This window comes from Mastigoproctus giganteus, chromosome 4, assembly GCF_048544385.1.
Source record: "Mastigoproctus giganteus isolate SK-2022 chromosome 4, ASM4854438v1, whole genome shotgun sequence".
Classification (NCBI taxonomy): Eukaryota; Metazoa; Arthropoda; class Arachnida; order Uropygi; family Thelyphonidae; genus Mastigoproctus; species Mastigoproctus giganteus.
In genome coordinates, this window is record NC_143578.1 from 88,440,299 (window position 1) to 88,466,862 (window position 26,564).

The 26,564-nt window shown below is 36.3% G+C and overlaps 1 protein-coding gene across 1 annotated transcript in view; it reads left to right on the forward strand.

Annotated features, from left to right (window-relative positions):
- The window catches only part of LOC150086891 (dynein axonemal heavy chain 7-like), a 1,233,418-nt gene that overhangs the window by 591,952 nt on the left and 614,902 nt on the right, over nt 1-26,564 (forward strand). Inside the window, exon 32 of the mRNA XM_090372313.1 lies at nt 17,287-17,465. Within this exon, the coding sequence (XP_090228439.1) occupies nt 17,287-17,465 (179 nt within the window). The remainder of the gene's footprint in view (nt 1-17,286; nt 17,466-26,564) is intronic.

A 26,564-nucleotide genomic window follows, 5' to 3' on the forward strand; every position in this document is an offset into this window, starting at 1 on the left:
TTTGGGCTGTCTGACAACTGAGGGCAGTGTGTTTAATTTTAAAAATATTAAATTATTGACTGTTGCATTTAGAACTTCACATTTTTAAACTTTTTATTAGATTCCCTTAGAAAGAGTAAAGTTAAAATTAAATTTAGTGCTGATTACATACTTGTATACTATATAATATCGGTGTAAATACACCATAGTTTACCCACATAAGTAGTGTAACGGCATCATTTGATTTTTATCTCATATTTAGGCTACCTTCACAATGAGATACCAGGTATTGCAATACTTAGAATAAATAACGCTGCTCTAGTAGAGGAGACTACTGTTATTTATTCTCAGTGGGCACCACCACCCAGATGCATTTCGGAGGTTGTTGGCTCACTCATCAGTGGGCAGGCAGGTACCCTGATAATGCAGACATGCCACACGGTTGCGAAGTTAATTCCACAATATGAGAGATACCAAATGGTGAAGATAATGATAATATGTTGAAGACTACTGATGGGTGGTGGTGCCCACTGAGAATAAATAACAGTAGTCTCCTCTACTAGAGAAGTGCTATTTATTCAAAGTAGTGCAATACCTGATATCTCATTATGAAGGAAGCCACAATATGAGATAAAATCAAATGATGCCGTTACACTACTTATGTAGTTAAACATATGGGTAAATTATGGTGTATTTACACTGGTATTATATAGTTAATTTCTACCCATAACATATTATGCCTTGTGCATTTAGTCTTCAACATATCATTATCTTCACCATTTCACATCTCTCATATTGTGGAATTAACTTTGCAACTGTGATGGCAGGTCTGCATTATCAGGGTACCTGCCCGCCCATCAATGAGTGAACAAACAACCTCCAAAATGCGTCTGGGTGGTGTAGTGCCCACTGAGAATAAATAACAGTAGTCTTCTCTACTGGAGAAGTGCTATTTATTTGAAGTAGTGCAATACCTGGTATCTCATTGTGAAGGTAGCCACAATATGAGATAAAATCACACGATGCAGTTACACTACTTATGTAGTTAAACATATGGGTAAACTATGGTGTATTTACACTGATATTGTATAGTTAATTTCTACCCATAACATATTATGCCTTGTGCATTTAGTCTTCAACATACTTGTATACTATACATTTTATAGATGTATTTGTATTTATATATACAGTCCATTCCGGTTATTTGGGACACATCGGGACTAGTGCATTTTGGCCCGATTAAGCGGCTGCCCCAATTATCCGAAGTTTCACGTAAATAGTTAAAATAGTTAAAAATACAATGTAACCCCCCCCCCCTTTTTTACAATTGGTTCACTGTACAATCAAATCACGTTACCACGAACTCAACATAGTAAAGTACCGTTCACTATACGATGATACGATGTGCAGTAAGTGCCGGTCATTGTGATCACGTTTGTGAATTGAATTTTAATTCTATTAAACAGCGATTCTAATTAGCGAAAATAGGAGGAATATTATCCACAGGCTATAAAAGCAAAGATATGTTAAGCACAAATTTACCCTTTATTACCTTACCAATTAAAAAATTAAATGATACGTGAAAATCGGAATAATTAATACGTACTGTAATATGTACATACGAACTAGTTGACATTTCTGTTCACTGACATTTGTGGGCGGGGAGAGGTTAAAATTTAAAACAGTAAAAAGATAAGCAATCAATAACAAAGAACACGGCACACACAAATTGCAAGTAACACAATACGTGCAAGTGAGAACCGAGTAACGAGTTACAAAGCTTTAAAAATAGGAATGAAGAGAAGATCTGGAAATTAATTTTTTTATATGATTTAAGATTTCATGGAAGTGTAAACACATTTCACCATAATAACCCATAGAATTCCAGCTGTCAGTGTTATCGCAAATTCCGTAAGATCGAGTTTACTGTCCGTTTATGATAGATTTCACCAACAGAAAAGCCCAATAAACAGGTGACTGCTAATTGTTTTTATTGTTTTATGGTTATGACCTCCAGAATTTCGACCAAACCATGTGGTACCGTCGGAGACAATCGTAGGGTGATCTCCAGTGCTGCGGTCTCCTGCCCCGATTAAACGGCATGCTGTCCCAATTAAGCGAAGTAAACCCTGGCTATTTTCTCGATCGGTTTCTGTTTTTTAAGATTTGCCCCAAATAAATGGCCCCCGATTAACCGGTGGCCCAAATAACCGGAATCCACTGTATATATATGTATTTATTACTATATTTTGTTTAATAAAAACTATTTAAACAAAATACAGCATAAAATGCAAGTATTTTATTTTTATTGTGCTTACATAATAGCAAGTACTGTACTGTACAATAATTGATGAATCTCATATTCCCATTAAAAAGTGAAAATGTGCGAGGTGATCTGATTGAGATGTATAAAGCCTTGAATGGTTTGAGCATGCTCAGTGCTGATGCGATTCTTCCTCTTGCTCAGAATAAATTGAGGAAAGACGGTTGTAGGATAGATGTGTGGTAGTTTGCCTTTAGCCAGTGGGTGGTTGATTGCTAGAACAAACTTCCATCTGTCGTAGAAGTTGATAGCTTAAATAGATTCAAGGCAGAACTTGACAAACATTTGGAGCGAGTGGATGGGCGAAATAAGGGTTTTTTTTTTTTTTTTTTGCTGATGCTATATAAGCTTGCTTTCGTGTATCACGTGCCTTTGCTAATGCTAAATGTGAGTTTCCATTATTTGAGACAATCTTAATCCCATTCACCTCAGATAATCAAGGTCCTACTGTAACTGAAGCAGTTTTGATTATGATTATGAAAAATAATACTGTCTCATCCTCTTTTGTGATTTTCTCGCTTTTAGGGTTTAGACAGCTTATTTAAATTGCATTAATATTAATAAGTGCAGTTGTCTTAATTTTTAAAGCAGTACAAACTTCAACTTTCCCACAAAACTACTTAGCATTTTCCCAATGCCCTTGTTTAAAATTTTAAACAAATAGCATTGTTTGAAGGTTTATCTGCCATTTATTAAAAACTGATAGTGACAACCTATTTCAGGATTTACTTGTTTCTAGTCAGATAGCTGGTCCTTAGAGACCTTTTGCTGTCTGATGAGGAACTGGTGTAAGGTGCTGGTGTTTTCAGGGACTGGTGGGAGTCATCACGGAACATATAAATACATGGGCTGTATTAGGGTAATTAAGAATAAGGATAGGTAAGTTGTAGAATTCTTAAAGTACCGATTTAAATTGACAAATTAATAGCATAGCATAATTTTCTATACTCACCTTTTTATATAACCTGCAATTGACGTGTTGAGATAGGATAAAATGGTAGTTGAGTTTAAAAATTGGAATTAATATGGATACATTTAAATTTTGGAAACGGAGTTTAAAATATGCTCAAGGAAATAGAAGTGCATGTCTTCATCCTACTAAAAGTTGAAATAATATAGCTAGGAAAGTTAAACTGAGGAGGTCAAGAGCCGTAACGAATTGGCTTTCGTTGTTAACGTCTTCAGTTGGCGATAGTGGGAGGGAGTGAACGTGTGTATCTAAAAGACTCTATGTTCCCGGGATGTTCTTTGATACATGGGGTAATCTCAGGTGCATGAGATTCCAAGCCAGTAAGTGGTTATAGGGTAGTTTGGCATTTAATACATTAAATTTAGAATGATGACTAAACCCCTCTATGATAAGGGCTTCGTACTGAAAAATTTTAAAACTAGATTTTAATTTAATGATAGGTATGGCTGAATCAACTAAGGGGGTGTGGTTGTGGGCATGTACATGTAACGTGAGTTCTGTATTTGATTGTCCTGTTCTAAAGCTATTGTAGTGGTAATATGCACGTGTGTTTGATGTTTTTGTGGAGCCATATTTAGAGGTTGTACTACCAATGTAGCATGCATTAAAGTTTTTTTTACATTTAATTAGATAAACGATATTGTTCATGTCACTGATTTGATATTTATGTGTGTCTTTATATGAATTAAACATTGATCCTAGTTTATTATATGTTGAAAAATATGAGAGTGATGTAAATCATCGACAGAACTGTCTAGCAAGATCACCTGTGGTAAGGAATAACAACATGTGTGTTATTGCATGTAATGTGTTTGGATGGTTTGTTAATATTATTTTGGATGGTGGGGATAATTTGTTGGATTAACTGAAGAGGATATTTTCTGGATATGAATTTTTCTGTAAGGTATCAGAATTTGTTGGATAGGTCTTCTCGTGTAGAACTGTACTTGATGCATTATAAATTTGATTATAGAGGACAGCTTTTTTTGTACTAAGTGGATGGTGCGTCTCGAAATGTAAATATTTTCCGGTATGGGTTTTTTTTCTGTAAATTATAGTTCTGAGTTTGGTATCTGTTTTATATATGGTGAGATTAAGGAAATTAATCTGTCTGTTTTCTTCTAATTCGAGGGTAAATTTTAATCTGTTGTGCATTGAATTAAATTTAATAAAAAGGTTACCAATTATGGTTTTGTCTCCTATGATAAGGATGTCATCTGCGTATCGGGTATATAATTTAATCTCTGGAGGGAGAGGTTATAAAATTTGATTTTCTATGGAGGCTAGGTATATTTCGGATAGGGGCTGAGATTCCCAATCCCATAGGTAAACCATATATTTGTTGGTTTATCTGATTATGGAACCAGAAATATTTAGCATCTAATAAAAACAATGTAAGTTCTAATATACTATTGATTGAGAGAGAGAGAGAGAGAGAGAGAGGTGCGGTTGGCTAAGGTGCTATCATCCATTAGGAAATTACGTAAAGCTTATAGTGCAAATGGCAGGTATACATTAGTGTATAAAGAAACTACATTGAAATATTCTAAATGTCTTTATTGGAGATTGTAATAGGACTTATTTTTTCAAAAGATTGGATGGCGTTATTAATTTTATATTTCAAAAATCTTGTAAGGGGGGGAAATGATCTTAACAAGAATGAGGATAAATTGGCAAAAGCTGATTTATTGGTCTTAGTGGGTGGTTGGGTTTGTGTAGTTTGATAATACCAAACATGTGGGGTGTGATATTATTTCGTATTCCAATTTGTTGTAAAGTGTGTAAGGTGATTTCTTTATTTCTCCTTAATTTTCTTAAGGTAATGTCAAGTTTATTCTGATCAGGATACATATAAACCCGATAATATGTACAACATATCCAAACACAAAAATAAACTTGAATAAAGAGTCTTTTAAATACACGCGTTCACTCCCTCCCACTATCGCCAACTGAAGACATTAACAACGAAAGCCAATTCGTTACGGCTCTTGGCTTCCTCAGTTTAACTTTCCTAGCTTTATTATTTCAACTTTTAATTCATGACAACCAGGGAAGAAGACATGCACTTCTATTTCCTTGAGCATATTTTAAACTCCGTTTCCAAAATTTAAACGTATCCATATTAATTCCAATTTTTAAACTCAACTACCATTTTATCCTATCTCGACACATCAATTGCAGATTATATAAAAATGTGAGTACCGCAAATTAAGCTACGCAGAATAAGAATAGGTTCACATATACTTGCATGTATACCAATGCTAGGAGTATAGTAAATAAATTTGATGAATTTGAATTACTAGTCAAGGCATCAAAGGCAGATATTGTTGGGATATCAGAGAAATGGAGTCATAAAGGAACCACTGGGTGACAGTGATCATAGTGTACTGATATGGGATTTACTTAAAGATATTGCTGCCATCAGGAATAAAGGGAAGGGTTTTTGCTTCCATAAAGGTGACTATGGTGGTCTCGGACAGTTTTTAAATTGTATACAATGGGATCCACTGATGATGTTACCAGCAGCAAATTCTAAATGGCAATCATTCAAGGAAGTAATCGTAATCGTAAGAAGTAATCGCTTTTCATACCTATTAAGAAATATTGTTCAAGGTGTAGGCCAAAATGAATATCAGATAAACTAATGAGACTTGTGGCAGAGAAGAGAATTTTATGGGATGCATATAAATTATTAGGCCATAGAAACCTATTGTAGATATAAGTTTGTCTGTAATCAAGTCCCAAAGGGAGTTAGGCAAGCAAAGGCAGATTACGAGAAATCTTTGGCAAAGGATGCTATAAAAAACAGCTAGGACTTCTTTACTTATATAAACTCTAGAACGAAGTGGATGAATCCGATTGGTCCACTTGATATTGATGGTTTGACTGTTGATAATCCCGCTCAGATAGCTGATAATCTGAATGAATATTTTTCATCTACATTCACACATGAGGAGTTATTAAGGGAGCAAAGTGCCAGAAGTTTATCTAACTGTAACAGGGTACTTAATGATTTTGTAATAACTGAGAGCAAAGTTGAAGGGAAATTGTTGAAGTTAAACACAAGAAAGGCACCTGGGGTGGGCAGGATCTATCCAGTTATATTAATGGAGGTGGCAAAGTAAGTAAACAAATCCTTAGCCATAATTATGAGAGCATCCTTGGACTCAAGGGAAGTCTCCACAGACTGGAGAAGTGCAAATATATTTCCAATTCACAAAGGGGGGATCTAAGGATGATTACATACCAGTTAGTTTAACTTCTGTTCTGGGTCAAATAATGGAGTCACTGGTTAAAGATGCATTGCAGGATTATCTAGGCAAGACTGTAGCAATAATTCAGACACAGCATGGGTTTGTTAAGGGAAAGTGTTGTCTGACAAATTTGATTGGATACTATGATGTGGTTTCACATACTTGGATTTCAGGAAAGCTTTTGATACTGTTACACATGGAAGACTAAGGTACAAATTGGAGCAGTATGGTATTAAGGGTAACCTGCTACAATGGATAAAAGGATGGTTGAGTGGAAGAAACAGAGAGTTCTAATCAATAGATCCTGCTCTTCATGGACTAAAGTTATTAGTGGAGTTCCCCAGGGTTTGGTGTTGGGCCCACCGTTGTTTTGTGTATATATATATATCAATGATATTTATGAAGGTATATCAGGCTTAATGTCGAAGTTTGCTGATGATACAAAGTTTGGCAGGGTTGTTAATGACAGTAATGGAAGTGTGCTACAGCAACAGGATCTAGAAAATTTGGGCTCACAGGCTGAGAAGTAACAACTGAAGTTTAATATTGACAAATGCAAAGTACTGCATATGAGTAAAAGTAACCCCAGAGAAATGTACCAACTGTCGGGTAATACACTTAGGGTGGTACCACACAGTTGGTTCGACCTGGAAGTAGTCATTGTGCAGTCAGATATGAATTTTCTGAGAGCAGTGCAGAAAGGCGCCAGAGCAGGTCATGGGGTATTGTCAATGATATACAGGAATTTTGCTAGTAGGGATAAGGAGGTGATTATTCTTTCGTATAAGGCAATGGTCAAGCCACGCCTTGAGTACTGTACACAGTTCTGGATGCCTTGTTTTAGGAAGGATGTAGAATTGCTTGAGTGAGTATAGAGAAAGGCAACTACATTGGTGAGGGCAATGAAAGGATGGTCATATCAAGAAAGGCTAAAGTTCTGCAAATTGCAGTGTCTGGAAACTAGGTACCTGTGAGGTGATCTGATTGTGGGGTATAAGTCCTTGAATGGTTTGAGCAGGTTCAATTCTGATGGAATTCTTCCTCTTCTTCAGATTATGAACCTGAAGAGACATAAATTGAGTAAATATATGTGTGGAAATTTGCCTTTAGCCAGCAGGTATTTGATTGCTGGAACAAGCTTCCATCTGTCATTGTGGAAGTTGATAGTTTGACAAGCGTTTAGTGGGATTGGATGTGTGAAATTTTGTTTTTTTTTGGCTGATGCTACATAGGCTTGCTTTCTTGCATCACAAGGCTCAACTACTACTACTAGTTAGTAGTAGTTGAGCCTACTACTACTAGTAGTAGTAGTTGACAACTACTACTACTACATAGACCAACTGCCTGTTACAGAGAGAGAGAGAGAGAGAGAGAGAGATTTTTTTTTTTAATACATGAAAGTTAGCTGGTAAGCAATAGGCAGAGCGCCTAGGGCAGAGGCCCTAGGCAGTCTGTCTATTGCTTACCTAATGTCTATTCTAGTTATAATTCAACAATGTCTGTTCTACTTATAACATTTCCTAAGAAAGTTTCTTTTTTCAGCTCCTCATCTTTCATAACCTCCTCAAAGTCCATGTTACAAGTGTAATATCACTTGCAATGCACAGAGGAGCCAAAGATGATAGGCAATCTTTGCTCATAGTTGAGCACATCCTTGATTTGCTTAAGTTTAGAAAATGATCTTTCTCCTTCTACGTTTGATCTCATTATTGACACATAAATCCTCAAAGCAATATGCACATTTGGAAACCTTGTAACGAGCTGATCTTTTATTTGGCATTTTAACACTTCCACTACAGACATTTTGTCTTCGTACAATGCAAAAACATTGTACAACTCATCAACAAAGTCTTCTTCCAAGTCTGACATTAGATGTTATCTAAGGGCTATACTAGACGAGCACTTGAAGCGCGACATCTGCGATGCCTTCCAATTCCCAGTTTTACAGGAAGCCTAGAGTAAAGGCATGCAAACTAGATGGGCACTTTGGCACGTAGGACGATGTAAACTGGCATAAAACGCCTGCCAACGCCTTTGGATGCGTTACAAGCGTGTATGCCTTGGCTTTTGCATAACCTGAGGAGACATTTAGGCTATGCAAAATTGGTCTTAATCGGTTTGTTTATTATACTTTGGGGTAGACGATGTTTGACACAGAGTAGTTTATTTGTGAGGTGGAAAGGAGGCCTCCCTTGTACATCATGTCATTAAAAGACTACTCCAACAAAATAATAAAGGTAAAGTGTTGTATTGAAATTGGAAAATATATGTTTCTGAACTGGGATGAACTATGTAATGATGAGAAGAATCAGAAAGCTCAATCTGAACCTTATATTTATTGTAAATATTACCCTATTACCCCATGTATAAGACACACCTTTTTTCGAAAAATTTGGGGTATAAAAACTGGGTGCATCTTATACAGTGGTTGTAGATTTTTTTTTTACTTGCATTTCCTGCTTTTTCGCGCTTGTTGTCTTTGCGCTCATTGTTTCGCACTTGTTACCAGTATATTAGGTTACGTTTTGCCACGTTCTGCTCAGAAATGGCTCAGAAAAGATTTTCTGAGCCATTTCTGGAGAGGAATGAGATTTTCATACAGTGCTGAATTCAAGTTAAGTGATCCAGTTTGCAAAAGTGAATGGAAATCGTGCTGCTGAACGTAAGTTTTGTCCTCCTCCGCAAAATGGCCTGATTTAGAGAGGGAATTGAAGATATGGATTGAGGAGCAAAGGGCAATTGGAATTCCTGTGTCCACAAAGATGGTTCAGCATGAGGCAAGAAGAATTGCTGATGAAAAAGAAGTTACTGATTTCAAAGGAGGACACAATTGGTGCTTCAGGTTCATGAAACGGAATGGACTAAGCATGCGTACATGCACCAGACTTGCCCAAAAGATGCCTGAAAGCTATGAGCAGAAGGTCCTTGAATTTCATCGTTTTTGAATTTCATTCACTGTTTTCAATGTCGGAAGACACATCAGTTTGAGTTGGGACAGATTGCAAATATGGACAAAGTCCCCCTTCAATTTGATGTCACAAGTAACAGAACTGTTGATAAGAAGGGGGTGAAAACTAACTGTGAAGACAAGTGGACATGAAAAGAGCCATTATACAGTGGTTCTAGCTTGTTGTGCCGACGGAACCAAGCTGCCTCCTATGCTGATTTTCAAACGCAAAACAATACCAAAAGAAGATATTCCTCGAGGAGGAATATCTTCTATTGTCCACGTTCATGACAAGGGTTGGATGGATCAGGATGGGATGAAGATCTGGTTTGAGAAAGTTTGGAAGAGAAGACCAGGTGGGCTCTTATGCAAACCTGCCCTATTGGTGCTTGATCAGTTCAGGGCAAACATAACAAAAAATACAAAGAAGATTGCTGCAGAGTAAAAAACAAAACTTGCCGTCATGCCTTGACATCCCAGCTCCAACCACTTGTTGTCAGTATTAACAAACCCTTCAAAGCTGACATGAGAGACAAATGGAACCAATGGATGAAGTCTTCTGGAGACAATTTGACACCAGCAGGAAGAGTGAAGAAACGAACTGTAGGAGAAGTTTGTACCTGGGTGAAAAGATCCTGGGATAATATCAAGATTAAGATCGTTGTCAAGTCATTTAAGAAGTGTGGCATTTCAAATGCCATAGATGGAACTGAGGATGGGCAATATATGAAGACAGTGATTCGTCATCAGACACAGGTGAGGACAAGCTAATGGATGGGAGTTTTGACAGTGATGAGTTGTACGAATTTTATGATGAATAAAACTTGAGTTCAATAACTTTATGTAATACATTTTTCTTCAAATTTTGGGCCCCAAACTTAAGATGCATCTTATACGTGGGGAAATACAGTATTTACATTTTAGTACTGTTTCATTAGTTAACAAAATACAAGTTTGTTCACATGCAGAGACAATTTATTGGTAGATTCTGGGTTATCTGTATACGGAATTGTGAATGTACATAATTTAAGCTAATAAAGAACCTTATTATTATTAAATAAATTGAAAACAGTAATCAGAAAACTATTGAATAATATTCATTGCGACAGTACAACCAATGGTGAACTGTGAATATTTTAAAATTGGGCTCCCACTTTTGCTGACGATTTGATGTGAAACATCCTTTGGGGGGGGGGGACATACCGAGTCGTTGTTGTTGTTGTTTGGTTTTTAGGAGCATTAGCAACTAAGGCCATATTGCTCCAGAGATATGTGGTGGTCATTCCCTGACCTTTCTGCATCCTCAGTATTTGGTGGTCATGGGCTTGAACCTCGATCTAACCAAGAAGCGTGTGCTACGCACTGCTGCCCTGCCCGCAGATGACATCACTTCCGTGACCAATCAGATTTACTCGGTATGTTGGCGCCTCCATAGCCAGGTGGGCAGGTGCAGCTGCTAAAGCTGCTAGTAGTATGATTAGAGTGCGTGATGCATTTTTCGTGACCAGGGCTATATCTCCAATTCTAACTTTTTAGAATTTTTGAATAGTATGACGTCACAATCATACTTCCTGCAGTAAGTATGATTGCAAGTATTTGTCGTATGACTGCAACAATACAAAGATTTGTCAACAATTTCTTTTTTCGTCTCGCATTTTCGCATACGCAGCTGTTCGGGGCACGTAACATTCCTTAATTGACACTGTTTTCAGAGATATTAGATACATTTCTTTACAGTAACAAGTATACGTCTCTTACTTAAGTTATCATAAATCCACTGTATATTGTCTTCCAGAAATTATAGAAATTTGTGAATGATCAATAAAATATTTACAATAAAAAAGCTCTTTTATTTTGTAATCAATACATAAAAATCAAAATATCTAAAAGAAACATGAAGGATATTTCACCTAAAACCATCTACCGCACGTACTCGGCAGACGCGTGACTTTTTTATTAACTAGGAAAATATAATGGATACATTTTTTCATAATAAAATTTTAACATTGCGAATAAAAAATAACACGAAATATTATCCCTTATCACAAATAACAAAAACTATCACAAAACATTCCACAGTATAATAAATATTACATAAAAAACAAACTATTCTTGAAAAGGTACACAAAAATCACAGATTACATGAAAAAAAATGATCACACAAATATTCAAGAAAAATTTATTCTAAAAATTGCCAATTTACTTCTTTATTAATTTGCTGTCGAGCTTTGCTCAATAGCTGAGCGATGATTACAGAAGAATGATTTGACATAATGATCTGCATCAAATTGAAGCAATGACATTTTCCATTTAGACGTATGATCATGATAATCTGTAACATGTTTAATTGTCAACATTATTCATTCATTCACACAATATTATTCATTGCATTGAAAGCTCGCTCAGCTTCAGCAGTGCTAATTGCAATGGTTTCAAAGATATTTCTGGCTTTCTTAATTGAAGAGGGAATCTCACTCGATTTTAAAGATAAACCGTCTTCGATAAAATCTCTAAAATCATTCATTTTTATTTCATATTTTATCAGAAAACAAATTTCTTATTCGGTTTTCACTATCTTGCCACCAACACAAAAGTTCTTTCATGTTCCATGATTTCGGGTAGCATATGTTTAAAATTTCTTTCAATGGTATCGTTATTTTCTTTAATTTAAAATCGCCCTGTTGCATTAATAACTTAACCATCATCATCATCAGCCATTTTCAATCCACTGCAGGATGAAGGCCTCTCCAGCAACTTTCCAGTTCCTTCTGTTTTGAGCACTGGCCATCCATTTACTACTCAAAAACTCATGAATTTCATCTATCCATCTCCGCCTTTGTCTTCCAGGATTTCTTCTAGCTCCTCTTGGATACCATTCTGTTATTTTCTTAGTCCATCTGTCATCATGTCTTCTAGCTATGTGTCCTGCCCAAGACCATTTTAGTTCTTTAGTTTTGATAAGAATGTCCTTTACTTGAGTTTGCTGCCTAATCTATGTGTTTCTCTTCTTATCTAACAGTCTGATTCCCAATATAATTCGTTCCATTCTTCGCTGTGTAGTTCTTAGCTTCTCTTCCATTCTTTTGGTGAGTGCCCAAGTTTCACTTCCATAAGTCATGGTGGGGAGTATACATTGATTCATTATTTTACGTTTCAGACAAACTGGGATATTGCTCTTCAGTATGTGACTATATTTCCTGAATGCTATCCATCCAAAATTTATTCTTCTCTTTACTTCCAGCCATTTATCATTATTACAGCTGATAACTTGTCCCAGATAAGTATATGACTCCACCTTTTCAATTACTGCTCCTTCAATCATTATTTCCCTTTCCGTGGCATACTTGTTCATCATTACTTTTGTTTTAGCCATATTCATCTTTAGTCCAAAATCCTTACTAACTGTGCATAACTGATTAAGATTTTCCTCTAATTCTTTGGGATCGTGGCTTATGACCACAATGTCATCTGCAAATCGTAAATGGTTTAGGTACTCTCCGTTCACATTGACTCCTTTCTGCGACCAGTCTAATCTTCTGAAAGCTTCCTCAAGGGCAGCAGTAAACAGCTTCGGAGATATTGTGTCTCCTTGTCGAACTCCTTTCTCGATTTTAAATTTGCTACTGTCTTTGTCTAGTCTAATAAAGTATGTAGCACTCTCATATATTTTCTTCAAAATTATAATATATGGAGTATCTATGCCTTGTCTTTCCAGTGCCCGAAACATTGCCTTATGCTGTATGGAGTCAAATGCCTTTTCATAATCCACAAATGCCAGGCATAATGGTGTTTTATATTCATTTGCTTTCTCCATTAGCTGTGATATTACGTGAAGGTGATCCATAGTTGAGAATCCTGTCCTAAAGCCAGCTTGCTCTTTCGGTTGATTCTCATCAAGTATTCTTTCTAATCTGTTAGTAATGACCCTTGTGAACAACTTGTAGATATGGGATAACAAGCTAATTGGTCTATAATTTCCAATTTCTGATTTATCTCCTTTCTTATGCAGCAAAACTATGATTGCATTATCCCACTGCTTAGGCATCACACCTTTTCTAATGCACTTTGTGAAGAGCCTTGCCAGTTTTTGTGTTATGTCTCTTCCTCCCAATTTTAACAACTCTACAGTAACTTCATCTTCCCCCGGGGCTTTCCGATTCTTCATTTTCTTCAATGCATGTTCTACCTCATGAGGAAGAATATCGGGTATGTCGTATGTGTTGCTACTTTGCAATCCATCTTCCCCACTGCTGGTATCATTCCCTCGCTCCTTGTATAATTCTCTATAGTAGTCTTCTGCTATTTGAATTATGCCTTCTCTGCTGTTTATAAGTACACCATCGCTATTCTTCAGTTTCAGTATCATTTGTCTTTCTGTATTACTGCTCATGGCTGCTGATTTCAATCCTTTGTTTTCCCTTAATGCTTGTTCTACTTTTCTTGTGTTAAATCTTCTTATGTCCTCTCTGAGTCTCTTTCTAATGGCTTTGCATAACTCAGTATACTCAATTTTCTCCCTGTCAGTGTTTTTCTTGCTCTTCATTTGTCGTCTTTGGTTCATCATGACAAGTGTTTCTTGATTAATTTTTTCTTCTTTGGATTTCTGTTTCCCTATAGGTTTTTTGGGCTTTATCACTTTCAGAAAGTTGTAATATTCCTCGTCGATATCTTGGTCCTGAGCAGTCTGCAGAAGCTCAAACTTGTTCTTAAGTTCCAGTACATACTGCTTTTTCTCCTCCTTTGTTATCTCAAAGACCTTTGTATTATTTACTCGAGTCAGTTTTTTCCTTTCCTTTCCTACATCTATATCAAGTGTACATCTTACCATTCTGTGATCACTTCCAACATTTACCTTATTCAGGACGGTAACATCATTCACAATATATCTTCTGTTAGTGAGGATGAAGTCGATTTCATTAGTTGTTAATCCATTTGGACTCTTCCATGTCCACTTTCTGTTCACCCTTTTCTTGAAAAAAGTGTTCATTACTGACATTCCTTGAGATTCTGCAAATTCCACAAGTCTTTCACCTCTTTTATTTCTTTCACCAATTCCAAAATTTCCTGTAGTTCCTCTTTCTGCACTGTTTTGCCTTTTTCCAATCTTAGCATTGAAGTCCCCCATAATAATAGTGTAGTGGGTTTTCTGCTCATCTAGAAGACTCAATTTCAGTGTACATTTCTTCAACCTCTTCATCATCATGGCTCGATGTTGGTGCATAAATCATTATAATCTTTAGCTTGTACCTCTTAGAAATCTTGAGTATTAGTCTTGACACCCTTGGTGATGTACTTTTGAATTCCAAAATGTTGTTTTTAAAATCTTTATGGACCAGAAACCCAACTCCACCTTCACTCCTTTCACTGTTTCCATTGGTGTACAGCAGATTTCCACTTGATAAACTTATAAGTGATTCATTTCTTCTTCTTGTTTCAGCCAAAAAATAACTTAACCATTAAGGATAAAACAATGCATTGAATAACTTGTCACAAGGTAATTTTTTTACTTTCAATTTTGATTCCTTCAAATTCTTTCCACTTCAACATGCTCTCAAGTTTAGCTTCATAATTTCCTTCAGAATTTTTCAAATTAGCAATAGCATTGATAGTTTGAATAATTTCCACCTCCATAGCCAGGTGGGCAGGAGCAGTAGGCAGGAAGGTCAGGGAATGACCACCGTATATCCCCAGCCCAGATAAAGGGTGAGGGTTGGCGTCAGGAAGGGCATCCTGCCATAAAAATTGCGTGCCAAAACAATAAAAACACTGACTCCATATAATAATGGGAAAAGGCGAGGACAAAAAAAAAAAAAAAAAAAAATTTGATAGTTCGAATAATTAATTTATGTGCTTTTTACCATTGTAATCCTGTAAAGCTTCTGAAAGGTAAGAGAGCTCCTGCACGATGTTGATCATTAGTGCTAAATGATTAAGAAATTCCAAATTTAAAAGTTGATTTAATCTAGAAAATTTAACTTCTGATTCAAAATGTTTGTACAAAGTGGGATAATTCCTCCAACCCACAATTGCTGTCTGTAAGCTACGAGCTGCTCATCGTGGCCCGAACACACGATCAATCTTTATAGTTTCCACATAAAGTTCTTTAGCAATCATCCTTAATTCGTGCTGGTTTTTTGGAGATTGGTGATATAATGCATACTGGTTTTTTTTTTTTTTAATTATTGCCTGTATGCCATTATATTTTAGAACATTTTCTACACAGTGAAAGCCTCTATGAAATTTCAAAATCTGTCAACATTTCATCTTTGTAAAGTTTATATATCTTAGTTGCCTCCATCCCCCCCCCCTCTTTGTTGCTACTGTCAGTTCTTTGAATACTGTGCAAAATGTCGGTATCACATGGATATTCAGCTACTGTGACCATGTAAACATAGACAGGAGAAATTTACTGGAAGGCGTGGATCGCTCACATCTCTGAAAAACATACGCCCGTTCGTTGGAGTAAAGGGGAACCACAACACAGGTTGACCTGCGGCTATTAGCTGTGTCGGGAATCTTCTTAATCCTCTGACATATTGACTAGTGCGACTTCTCGGTATATGACTGCATAGGTTTTAGAGACACCACTAACATTGTGAAACGGTAATCCTTTTCACCCTGAATTCACGCTTTCTAATTGCCTAAAGACCGGAGGTGAGAACAATGCATTCAAATTTGTCTCTCGTAATCCGTCGTTATATGGAAATCTTCTTTCAATGAAAACTATTTTAAGCTTTTATTGATTTGAAATCTAGTGCAAGGTGATTAAATTATTCCTTAGTACTTAGAGTACAATAATGAAATTACTGTTATTAATTAGGTTAATAGTAATTAATAGTTAATTATAATAAATAGTAGCCATTTCATTATTATACTCTTGTGCAAGAGCTTTCTATCAGCTTATGCAACAAAGGACATGCTTACTGTGTTTATTAGTGTTTTTTTACCATCACTACAAAAGGGGTTGTCATAGAACCAAATCCAAAGTACTTAAGTCCTCATGTGTTTTTTATTTTCCATAGATATCCATGTTTGAAGGTGTTATGAACTCAAATGAGTCCCTTCTCATAATAACAATAACAAGTGAAATAACAAATCCTTTGGTCTTCTATTGGCAGGGTCTGGCACCTGTTTGTTTTAATGATTTAGGATTTGGTGGTTTTGGATACATTTTTTTTAGCGTAGTACCCCTAATTAATATCAGATATTTATGGCCAATATACATTCCATTTATCCTTTCAATTAATGTTATCTTTACTATCATGATATCATAATTGGGTTATCTGCTAGAAAAATAATCTTTAGAAATTCTCTGGGTTCTGACTTCCAGTTGTTCAATTATTTGAGGTAAACTCTTCTCCTGGAATTTTTCAGTGCAGAAAAGTGAACTGCTAACTTTTTTTTTTCCCTTTCATAAAAAATACATTTATTTGATTGCTTTCACTGATTAGGTTAGATTAGTGTGAAAATTACTGATATTGATGTAGTATATAGTATCATCACCAGACAACTATGACAGCAGATTGCTGTTTCAAGAAGCAAATAAAAGGCAATGCACTTCTTTTGAATTATTTGCTCTATTGTGTAAAGCTTGCATATGATGTCACTTTTGTAACACCACATGCAAACTTTATAAATTAATTTTGGTAAATAAAATTTTTTAAGTACTTTTTTGTACTATTGGTGTTTATGTGATTCATATGGAATTAGTGTATGAAGCTGTACCCATAGTTTATAGTTACTATATGTTCGTGCTTTTTTATTCAATTAGGAAGGTGTAAATGATCAATATTTCAATGAAAAAATCTTTTAGGTAACTGAAGATGACTTTCGTAACCTAATGTTTGGTTCGTATATGAATGTTGATGATCTGCCCGAAGACCGCAGGTATGAAGAAGTTACTGATATGGAGAGATTTGAAGAAATTGTGAACTTCTGCCTCACTGAATACAATTCTACTCATAAATCACGTATGGATCTCGTAATATTTAGGTTTGTTCCAAGTATCTGTATTTGGTATTTTCACTTTCCTTATTTTGACTTGCAAAAACTATTACAACCTTGCCATCCTTAAGAATTAAGTTTGTAATTTTCAAGATATCACTGAAACATTCATCAAGGTGGTAGACGTCAGAGTGCCTGGCACATGGATGACTGGATCCAGGGTATACCAGCAAAACACCACCGAAAGCATGACACCACTGCTACCGGCATTTTTCATCCCACGGTGCATCCAGGCACCATCACTTCCCCAGGTAAATGATGCACACGTACCTGGCTGTCCACGTGGTGCAACAGGAAACGTGATTCATCAGACCAAATGATCTTCTTCCAATCACTCAAGATCCAGTTTTGATGCTTGCGTGCCCATTATAGGTGCTGTCACTGGTGAGCCATGGTTAGCATGGGCACTCGGAGCGGCCTGTGGCTACGCAGCCCCATTTTCAGCAGGGTTCGATGTACTGTGTGTGTTGTGACACATTACTCCCGTTGCCAGCATTCCAATTACCGGTGAGTTGCACCACAGTCGCCCTTCTGTTGCCATGTACCATCCGGGAGAGCCTTCGCTCACCTCGAGCATTGATGAGCCATGGTTGTCCAACACCTCGCCGGCAGTTCATTGGTTCCCTCTCCTCGGACCTCCTTTGGTAGGTACAAACCATGGCTGACTATGAGCACCCCACCAGCCATTCCATTTCAGATATGCTCTGACCCAGTTGTCTGGCCATTACAATTTGGCCTTTGTCAAACTCACTTAAGTCCGCTGCCTTTCCCATCTGAAGGACAAGAGTAACACTGATTAATGGAGCTCAGTATCAGGTGCTTTTTAACCGTATCCCGACTCTTGCGCGTGCTGTAGTTTACCAATTTGCATAACAATTCACTGGTTATAGTGTTTTGTGCCATCGGTGTACATAATCAATTAAAAAATTTTTGTGCAGTTTTGAGAAACATAGTGCAGTGTTAGAAATATTTAGGACAGAATGGTGATTATATTAAAAAATAACATTTTTTTTATCTTTCCTATATATATTTTTTATTTATTTTATTTGTTACCGTAGTTCTTGACTCATCTATGTTGCCTACAGTCATCATTGATAAATCATTAAATCAAAATTACAAAGAAATGGACATTTAACCATGTAACATTTGACCCAGCTGGACTAGTTTCTTCTAGTCTAGGACACCAAGATAACTACTGGCTTCACAGGACATAGTAGATGGTTTTTTAATGACTTGATAACAAACTCCAAAGTTGAATTTGAAACGTCGTCATTATTACAGCAAGACTGTTAGAGTGACATTGTTGAGTACAGCGCCTACTTCATTCACTGATTAGTCATTAAGTGTAATAGAAATCTCTCAATATCCAATAAATCTCATAATTTAAGCTCAAACATTAAGTTGGAGTTAAGTGTCAATTTCTTTGTAATTTTTATTTCATGATCCAGAATTCCACATATGCCTTTCACACAATGTTTAATCAATGATAAAGGTATGACAAAAAAATTAAGTGAAAGAAAGAAAGTGAGGGAGTCAGAAAGAGAGAGAGAGAGAGAAAACTAATAGTTAACTAATAAAATATATATACTAAGAAAGATATAATTACAAAATTGATAAAATAATGATGTTGCCACATCACTTACAAAACCAGCCTCTCATCAGGTGCCAACGGCCAGGATTGCAAGAAAAATAGTAATGTGTGCCTTCGTTTTTGATGTAAACCACAAGGCAAAGGGTGAAAAGGGTAAACATAAAAATAAAAATGAGAATAAAATTTAGTTAACAAAATACAAGTTATACGAATTAAAAGGGGGATTTCTTTAGAAAATAGCTTGTGAACTTAACAATTGACACTATCAAGATGACAAATTAAAACTGGAATTGATAACTGAAATTTATAGAGACATATAACAAATTAGCCTAATACTAGTTAAGGTAAAGAAATCTGAAAACAATTAACAGCAAGTAGCCTTAAGAGTGAGCAGGACACTTGAGATAACACTTAGCAAAGTTAAGCAGTCATAATGAATTGACTGTAGTTAAACAATTACATATACATTTACATTTACATATCTCTACAGTATAAGTTTATTATCCTCATCCTTATCTTATACTTTCATATATGATTGCTTTATTTGTCATTAGACTAAATATGCTATATGTCACCTTAAATTTCATTTATTTTCAAGATATCACTGAAACATTTAAAATATCACACTGAAATATCACATAACATTTTGTTTTTACTGCAAGCTGTTGCTTGTAACTTTGACTAAGTGTTATCTCAAGTCTTAAGGCTACTTGCTTTTAACTGTGTTTTAAAATATCTTTACCTTAACTTGTATTAGGCCGATTTGTGATATATCTCTATAAATTTAAATTATCAATTTCAGTTTTAATTTCCCATCTTTATAGTGTCAACCGTAAAGTTCACAAACCATTTTCTAAAGAAATCCCATTTTAATTATTGTAAGTTTTATTTTGTTAGCTAAATTTTATTTTCATTTTCATTTATTTTGGTAAATAAATTTTATTCTCATTTTTATTTATATTTATGCTTTTTGTCCTTTGGCTTGTGGTTTACAGCAGAAATGAAGACACATTGCTATTTTACTTACAATCCCGGTTTTGTAAGTTGTGAGGCACCATCTTATTTTATCAATTTTGAAATAATGTATATTTTATTAGTTTTATATTAGTTATAACTTCATTACAAACATTAGTATTAGCCATGTATTGCAAGGAAGCTGGAGGCTCTTGCTGCACTAGCCAAAAGCATTAAATAAATAATAGAAAAACAATAGATAATGATTGCAACTTGTAGATTGGTCACTTGCACACTAGCAAGACATTTGTGAATTTATTGGATGATTGTTTTCTACAGCAGAATCTTCAAGAGGCAACCAGAGGGAGTAACACTCTTGACCTGATTATCAGCAGCGATTATTATGCATTAAGAATCGGCAGATAAAGGAACCACTAAGTGGCAGTGATCACAGTGTACTGACGTGGGATATACTTAAAGAGGTAACTACCATCAGGGGTAGAGGGAAGAGCTTTTTCTTTCATAAAGGTGACTTTGGTCCCAGACAGTTTCTAAATTCTATACAGTGGGACCAACTGGTGATGTTACAAACAGAAAATTCTAAATGGGAAGCATTCAACTACTAGGTTTTTTGTCCCAACTAAAAAATACTGTTCAAGGTTTAGGTCAAAATGGATGTTAGATGAAATATTGAGACTCATGGCAGAGAAGAAATATGTATGGGTTACATATAAATCATCAGATGACATAGAAAACTATGGTAGATATAAGCTAATCTGTAATCAAGTCACATAGGAGGTTAGGCAAGCAAAGGCAGATTATGAGAAATCTTTGGCAAAGGATGCAAGAGGAACAGCAAAGACTTCTTTAGTTTTGTAAACTCTAAAAGGAAGGGGAATGAATCAGATTGGTCCACTTGATATCGATAGTTCGACTGTTGATGATCCTGCTCAGGTAACTGACAAATTGAATGAGTAATCTGCATCTACGTTCACACGTGAGAATTCTGTAGGGAAGTGAAGGCCAGAAGTTTATCAAACTCTAACAAGAGCTAAATGATTTTGTAATAAAGTTTTCTAAAATTAAAAGAAAAGATCTATTTTTTGTATAGGATTATGCTTGCTCCTGCCCAAAATTAGGAAATTACTAATAGATTACCTATTAGTGTATTAGTAATAAATTACTAATAGATTACCAAATAATTATATCAGCTATCTTGACCCTTAAGTGGCTCCTTGTCACTGATTTAAATCATGCAGATTTTATTATTTTTTTCCTGTGGGACTAAAGGCCATGTCTAATCTAAAAAACCTCACACTGCAGAGAACCAAACTGATAGCCAGAGAAATTGCCGAAACCAATTATGTTAAAACAAAAACCAAAATTTTCAGTTAGATTAGACATAGAGCAATACTTGAACAGAAATTACAGGATATGAGATTTGAAATTTTACCATTGTGATGATTTGTTAAGTCTATGTGTTGTTTTAGTAGATCTAATAATGTATTCATGCTAGAAAAAATGTTTTCTGTGAGGATTAAACTTAAATCTGTTAAGTTTTTGTTAAATGTATTCATAAGTACTGTTACGTTAACTTAACCTAACTTGTCTAATGGCCCTGCATAATAGTTTTATTCAAGTTATGTTAATGATCTTAACCAAAAAGTTGTTTTTAATGGGGTCTTTTATATTTAAACTAGCAGGGATATCCCTGTCCAATCTCAACATCTAAGAAGCACCATTTTCTGTAGCTGCTGCAAGCCGATAAGTTTTCATTGAAATTTTATTGTATTTTTGATTAGTTAGCTTATTAATTTGTGTTTTACAAATAGAATAAATAGGCTTAGTGGCATTCGTTAGTTTATTTTTTAAATTTAGCTTGTGACTTTGTAAGTTACAACTCGCTACTCCTACCACCATCATAGCGGCGTTTTTGGCAGGAATAGTAGTAGTAGTAGTAGTGGCATGTGATGCAAGAAAGCAAATGTATGAGCTTATGCAGCATCAGCCAAAATAAAATCACACCATTCCCTCCAAATGCCTGTCCAGTTCCTCCTTAAATTTATTCAACCTATCAACTTCCACAACGACAGATGGAAGTTTGTTCCAGCAATTAACCACCCGCTGGCTAAAGGAAAATTTCTGCACATCTATTCTACATCTGTCCTTTCTTATTTTGAATTTATGCCCCCCTAGGTTCGTAATCTGAACAAGTACAAGGATCCCATCAGAATTAAGCGTGCTCAACCCATTCAAGGCCTTATATACCTCAATCAGATCACCGTGCAGGTGCCTAGTCTCCAGCCACTGCAATTTGCAGAACTTAAGCTTCTCTTATTAAGAGGATCCCTTCATTCCCCTCACCAATCTTGTTGCCCTTCTCTGTACACGCTCAAGTAAATCTACATCCTTCCTAAAATGAGGCCTCCAGACCTGTACGCAGTACTCAAGCCGTGGCCTGACCATTGCCTTATACAGAGGGATAATCACCTCCTTTTACCTGCTAGCAAAATTCCTATATATCATTGACAAAACCCCTTGAACTGCCCTGGCACCCTGTCTGCATTGCTCAGAAAACTTCATATCTGCCTGCACAATTACTCCCAGGTCTTTTTCATTTTCTACCACCTTAAGTGTAGTACCACACAGTTGGTACGTTTCTCTGGGGTTACTTCTACCCATATGTAGTACTTTGCATTTGTCAAGGTTAAACTTCAGTTGCCACTTCTTAGCCCATCTGCCCAAATTATCTAGATCCTGTTGCAGAATATTGTAGTGTAACCAATAGCTCAGAAGAAAGTAAGGTTTAAATTGTAATGAATGAGTATTTTGAAGGGTTTAATCACCTTTTGGGCATATATCTGTTGTATTTTTTGATTAGTTAACATATTAATTTGTGTTTTACAAATAGATTAAATAGGCTTAGTAGCGTTCATTAGCGTATTTTATAAAATTTGGCTATTGACTTTATAAGTTACAATTTCTACTTACTGCTATCATATTGGTGTTTTGGATGGAATATCATAGCGTAGAAGAGTAGTAGGGTTTTAATTGTAATAAATAAGTATTTTAAAGGTTTTAATAAATTTTTTGGGCATATATCTTTTGTATTTAGCTAAGGATATAACTAATTTAGCATTGTGAGCATTATGGTATAGCGTAACTTGATAATGTATATCTCGAATTTGATAGTTAATATAATAAAACTATATAGTGTAATACGTATTACTGCATTAGCTTAGTGTAGTATTGTATAGTCAAGTATAGTATAATAAATTAATCAATTAAATTTATTATCCTTATTAATTTTCATTCTTAATTAATTAAATTGCAATTAAACGGAAATCACGCCCCAGACTAGAGCAGCAAAGCGACGTACACAAAGCATTAGCATTAGTAGAGGCATCTGATGCAAGAAAGCAAGCTTATTCAGCATCAGCCCCCCCCAAAAAAAAAAAAAAAAAACACCCCTCCAATTTCACATTTCCATTAATTCGAAATACCTGTCCAGCTGAGCCTTAAATTTGTTTAGGCTATCAACAACAACAACAACAAAAACAAGTGATGGAAGTCTGTTCCACCAACCAACAACCCGCTGGCTAAAGGCAAACTTCCGCACATCCCTCCTACATATGTCTTTCCTCAATTTGAATTTATGCCCACTCAGGTGATTATTCTGAGTAAGAGGAAGAATCCCATCGGCATTGAGCATGCTCAAACCATTCAACGCCTTATACACCTCTATCAGATCACCTCGCCGGTGCCTAGTCTCCAGCCTCTGTAATTTGCAAAACTTAAGCCTTTCTTCGTAAGAGCAACCCTTTGTTCCATTCACTAATCTTGTTGCCCTTCTCTGAACTCGTTCCAGCAGCTCTACATTCTTCTTGAAATGAGGCCTCCAGACCTGTATACAGTACTCAAGGTGTGGCCTAACCATTGTCTTATACAAGGGAATAATCACCTCCCTATCCCTGCTAGAAAACTTCCTGTATATCATTGACAAGACACCATGAGCTACTCTTGCAGCTCATCTGCACTGTTCAGAGAACTTCATATCTCCCTGCACAATTACCCCCCCCAGGTCCTTTTCATTCTCTACCACTGTCAGTGTAGTACCGCAGAGTTGATACGTTGCTCTGGGGTTACTGTTTCCCATAGGTAGTACTTTACATTTGTCACTGCTAAACTTCATTTGCCACCTCTCAGCCCATCTGCTCAACCTTTCCAGATCCTGTTGCAGCAGCATAGCATCAGTAGTGTCCTTAACAACCCTACCAACCTTTGTATCGTCTGCAAACTTGGACATTAAGCTTGATATACCATCATCAGTATCATTTATAAATACAGAAAACAACAACGGACCCAACACTGAACCCTGAGGAACTCCACTAATAACATTAGTCCACGTTGAGCAGTGTCCATTGATTACCACTCTCTGTTTTCTTCCACTCAACCATCCCTTTATCCATAGCAGAAATTTGCCTCCAATGCCATACTGCTCCAATTTGTGCAGCAGTCTTCCATGTGCAACAGAATCAAAAGCCTTTCTAAGATCCAAATATATAATATCAAAGTTGTTCCCTGCAGCCAGTTCTTTTGTGATTACATCATAGTATCCAATCAAATTGGTCAGGCAAGACCTTCCATTAACAAAACCGTGTCTGAGCTATAACTGAATTCTTGTCTAGATAATCCTTCAGTGCTTCTTTAACCAGTGCCTCCATTAATTTTCCTGGAACAGAAGTTAAACTAAAAGGTCTATAATTACTTGTGTCAGTCTTTCATCCTCTTTTGTGAATTGGGGTTACATTTGCACATCTCCAGTCTATGGGTACCTCCCCTGAGTCCAAAGAAGCTCTCATAATTATGGCCTCTGGTTTCCTTACTTCCTTTGCTGCCTCCTTTAATATAACTGGATAGATCCTGTCCACCCCAGGTGCCTTTTTTATGTTTATCCTCAACAATTTCTCCTCCACTTTACTCTCAGTTATTACAAAATCATCTAGTTCACTGCCAATGTTTACTTCACCTACGACATTCCCCTTCCTGAATAACTCCTCATTTGTGAATGTAGATGCAAAATATTCATTTAGTTTTTTAGCCACCTGAGCAGGATCCTCAACTGTTGAACCATCAATATCCAGTGAACCAATCTGATTTATCCCTTTCCTTCTTGAGATTAAATAGGTAGAGAACTCTTTTCTGTTTTTCTTTGCATCCTTTGCCAAGGATTTCTCATAATCTGCCTTTGTCTGCCTAATCTCCTATGTGACTTGGTTACAGACCAACTTATATCTATCATAGGCTTCCATGTCACCCATTAATTTGTATGTATCCCATGCATGTTTTTTCTCTGCCATATGTCTCATTAGTTCATCTGACATCCATTTAGACCTGAACCTTGAACAATATTTCTTAGTTGGTATGTAAAGCCTGGTAGCTTCCAAGATTAGTTCTTTGAACGCTTCTGATTTTTAATTTGCTGTTGGTAACATCATCAGTTGATTCCACTGTATAGAATTTAAATACTGTCTCAGACCATCATAGTTGCCTTTACGAAAGCAAAAACCCTTCCCTTTACCTCTAATGGTAGTTACCTCCATGAGTAAATCCCACTTCAGCACACTGTGATCACTGCCGCCTAGTGGTTCCTTTATCTAAAGATTCTTAATGCATGAAGAATCACTACTGATAATCAAATCAAGAGTATTACTCCCTCTAGTTGCCTCCCGAACATGCTGATGTAGAAAACAATCATCCAATAAATCCACAAAAGCCTTGCTAGTGTGTGAGTGACCGCCCCCAAATTCCAGTCAATATCTGGGAAATTAAAATCCCCCATTATAAGACTCTCTGATTTACTGGCCCACTCTATTTCCCTGTACAGTTTCTTATTATACTCATCAGAGTCATTAGGCCTATAGCACACTCCTACTCTCAATTTTGATCTCCCAATGCTTATGGCACACCAAACTGACTCGACACTGCACTGTCCAGCAATGTCGACTGGCTTCACTTCCTTCGATTTTATGTATTTCTTAACTAATAGCATAACCCCTCCTCCCTTCCTATCCTGTCTGTTCTTTCTGTAGACATTGTACTCCCCAAATTCCAGTTCTGCATTCCTTATATCTGTGTGACACCACGTCTCTGAAATCCCCACAATATCTGCCTTTGATGTTTTGAGCAGTACCTCAAATTCATCAAATTTATTTACTAAACTCCTAGCATTGGTGTACATGCAAGTATAGATTCACCTGTTCTTTTTCTGAGCTACCTTAAAGCAACCCATGTGTTTACTTGTACCCCAGTGATTCCCCACAGTCTCTGAAATATCCTGCATCTTATTTTCCAGGCTGCTGCTCATTGCAATAGAAGCAGTGCAAGAATCACTTTCACCTCTGCCAGTGGCTACTGTTAATCTATTAGTCCTTGTATCCCCCCCAATCTAGCAGTTTTCCGAACCACCTAACACTGCCTCGATAGCATCAGCAAACATTCTTGCACTCTTTCTATTTAAGTGTATCCCATCCCTGTAGAAG